This window comes from Magnolia sinica, chromosome 12, assembly GCF_029962835.1.
Source record: "Magnolia sinica isolate HGM2019 chromosome 12, MsV1, whole genome shotgun sequence".
NCBI classification, from domain to species: Eukaryota; Viridiplantae; Streptophyta; class Magnoliopsida; order Magnoliales; family Magnoliaceae; genus Magnolia; species Magnolia sinica.
In genome coordinates, this window is record NC_080584.1 from 66,796,794 (window position 1) to 66,799,495 (window position 2,702).

Below are 2,702 nucleotides of genomic sequence, written 5' to 3' on the forward strand. Positions count from 1 at the left end.
GCACACCACATATGCGAAACGTCATTTTCAAACCAAACTACACCCGCTATTTTCAAATCTCACGCGGCCACTTCATTCCCCTCCTATCTCTCTCGATTTCCCCACTCTTACCTCTCCATCTCTCTCTCTTGAAGCAAAAAAGAAGAAGATGAAAAAAAAACTCTTTTATGTTTTTTCAATCCATCTTCCATTTTCTTCTTAATAAGAAAATTCATATTTACTAATATTCCCATTTTTCTATTTTTCAAAAGAATGAGTTCGGACTCCGAAAACATCAGCTCCAACCTAGTATATACACATGGATGGTGCCGGATGGCTTCTTTTATCTTTTATCTTTTTCTTGTACATTTATGTTGTTTTGGTTTGCGAGAAGTTCAAACATACTCTTAAGTTGGTAGTGTTGTTTCATGCACATACCAGGCCCAATTGCACCATGGCTCGACGCGTAAGAAGCACAAAAGGCTGTAGAGGTCTTCTAGATTATTCTGTAACCATTGTAAAACAGGCATTTTAATGGCTATTGTAATTTATTTAAGACCCACCAGCTAAAATGATAAAAAGCAGGCAACAAGGCTGTGTTTGGATGCGCTATTGACTGAAGTGTGTTCAACAATTGGAAAAAATGAAATCTTACCTTCCACTGGCCTAACAATGCCATTGGACAGACAACAATCCGCTATTTTAATTTTTCATTCAATTATTAAAAGAATGCCAACTTTAACTACAGGATTAATAGTAAACATTTTATGGAATGAAACGAAATCTTACCTTCCACTGGCCTAACAATGCCATTGGACAGACAACAAGAGTTCCTCCTTTAACTGTGGGTAGGCTTTTGGTTTGAGGATCTTTCTGACCATTCTTTGTTTTCTTGTTGTCAAAATCTTGATTTTTTTCTTCAACTTGTTGGTCATCTGGACTCTCCCTAACTAGTTTTCCAAGTATTAATGCAGTAGTCATTACAGTCTTTCCAAGCCCCATTGCATCTGCTAAAATCTACATTGAAAAACATACAGTCAGATGGCAACAGCAGCAAAAGATCACCAAACAAAACCAACTTTTTCCTATACCATTGTATATTGTCTAAAGGCTCTTTGAATTATACGTAAAATGATGAAAGAAACCAATATTGTGCCAATGCTCTCTTTGGGCAGGTCTTCTCACATATAGTGAGGCAGATGCTCATGTTGTTATCTGACACTAATCATAAATGTGAGGGTTTCCATGACTCACCATCCCAACATGAAGTCGATAGCTCTTTGAGCAATAGTATCATCAAAAAAATCTGGGTCCAGATCCAATTAAATCAGATCAGATATATTCATCAAAAAATCAGGTTCAATATTTCAGGTATACAGAGATCCTGGTATCCATTGACACCCCCAGTCATGAGCATAAAAGAAGCATGCAGAACACGAGGGGGAAACTGGCTTATGACATAATAAAACGGTGTTCCATCATACCCATAGATCTGCCCACAAACTGGTTCCAGACTTTGGAACAATTACTGCGACGTTTGACATGCTCTTGGCAGCCGACAGAACATCACTGCTCCATCCAACAGCAACCCACACATCTCCTACTCCAAATGCCTTTAGGTAGTGCACACTGTCAAATTGTCGAACCTATAAAAACCAGAGGAACATGAATACCTCATTACTGTCAAAAGATTTGTTACAATGAAGCACTGGAGTCAAATATCTTCAACTGTGCATTTTTCTTTGTTCTATGGAACATATTGTACAATACAATTTCTGATCCCCATGTACCCCATACTACATTGTGCAGCCCAAATCCCTATATAGACTCCACAGATGCCAACCCAAAGTAAATGAAACAGCTGACATTACACAAATAGGCCTGCTGCACAGTGCAAATCAATGATCAGCAAATGCTTCAGTGTGCAGCACAAAAATAAAACATGTTTAAAGACTTGCTAGGAACACACTTGAGTTTGAGACATACAATTCAGACGGTGGGAGATTAGCCAGGAAGATAATCGATCCAGTGAATTGTTTTTTCTTCAGTGTGCAGCACAAAAATAAGTTGTTTTTTCTACTTACAGCAGTAGATAAGTAACTTATTTGAGATAAGTTTGGTTTATGATCAATTATGAGTAACCTTTTTTACTAAAAAGTTACTCGATCGCTTTAGCTTAATAAGTAGAAACCAAGATAAGTTAATTGAGGCATAAGTAGCTTATCTTAAGTAACTTACGATCCAAACGCCCCCTTAATGACTTCTTTTAATTATACATCATGCTTCTAAGATAATTTAAACTGAATGCAAAATATAAACTTTAAATTATCTATCCTAGAATGTGGTAATCGAAGCACCAGCTAACACAAAAAGTCGTGGACAATGGTATCAAAGAATAGGAGTGATTATGTCTGTTCTTCAATCACTGGTTTTTCCCCTCAACCCAAAAAAAATTTAGCTCATTTCTTTGTGAGCATGCAGTCATGCTTCTAGCTTTTGCAGTCTCTTTTTATGTTGCTTGTTTCCTGTTTGTACAGAGGACGTGAGTTCAAGTTTCAGCAGTCATAGGATGATCCTAAGGTGGTATTATACAATTCCTTGGTCCAAAGCATCTACACGAAGCTTGGGGTTTTCAGTTTCCGCAAGTGGGTCCCATGGTTCACTAATCTAATCCATTGATGTGATTGGCCGCACACTAGAAGACACATCCACCAAAACTCTCC

The 2,702-nt window shown here is 37.7% G+C and overlaps 1 protein-coding gene across 1 annotated transcript; it reads right to left on the minus strand.

Annotated features, from left to right (window-relative positions):
* Positions 1–386: 386 nt before the first annotated feature.
* On the minus strand, positions 387–2,007 carry LOC131220594 (DNA repair protein RAD5B-like). The gene is made up of 3 exons (XM_058215422.1): positions 1,464–2,007; positions 769–996; positions 387–485 (listed from the first exon to the last, which is right to left on the minus strand). Exons 1-3 carry the CDS (start codon positions 1,521–1,523, stop codon positions 387–389), a joined length of 387 nt encoding a protein of 128 aa, XP_058071405.1. The 5' UTR covers positions 1,524–2,007.
* Between the last annotated feature and the right edge of the window lie 695 nt (positions 2,008–2,702).

What these genes read in the sequence shown, in the direction of transcription:
- LOC131220594 (XM_058215422.1), bottom strand. Translation starts at nt 1,523, where the DNA reads ATGTCAAACGTCGCAGTAATTGTTCCAAAGTCTGGAACCAGTTTGTGG. An exon ending in GTTTGTGGGCAGATCTATGG is followed by an intron (nt 997 to 1,463) that starts GTATGATGGAAC and finishes TTTTCAATGTAG; the next exon opens with ATTTTAGCAGATGCAATGGG. An exon ending in CATTGTTAGGCCAGTGGAAG is followed by an intron (nt 486 to 768) that starts GTAAGATTTCGT and finishes CAATGGTTACAG; the next exon opens with AATAATCTAGAAGACCTCTA.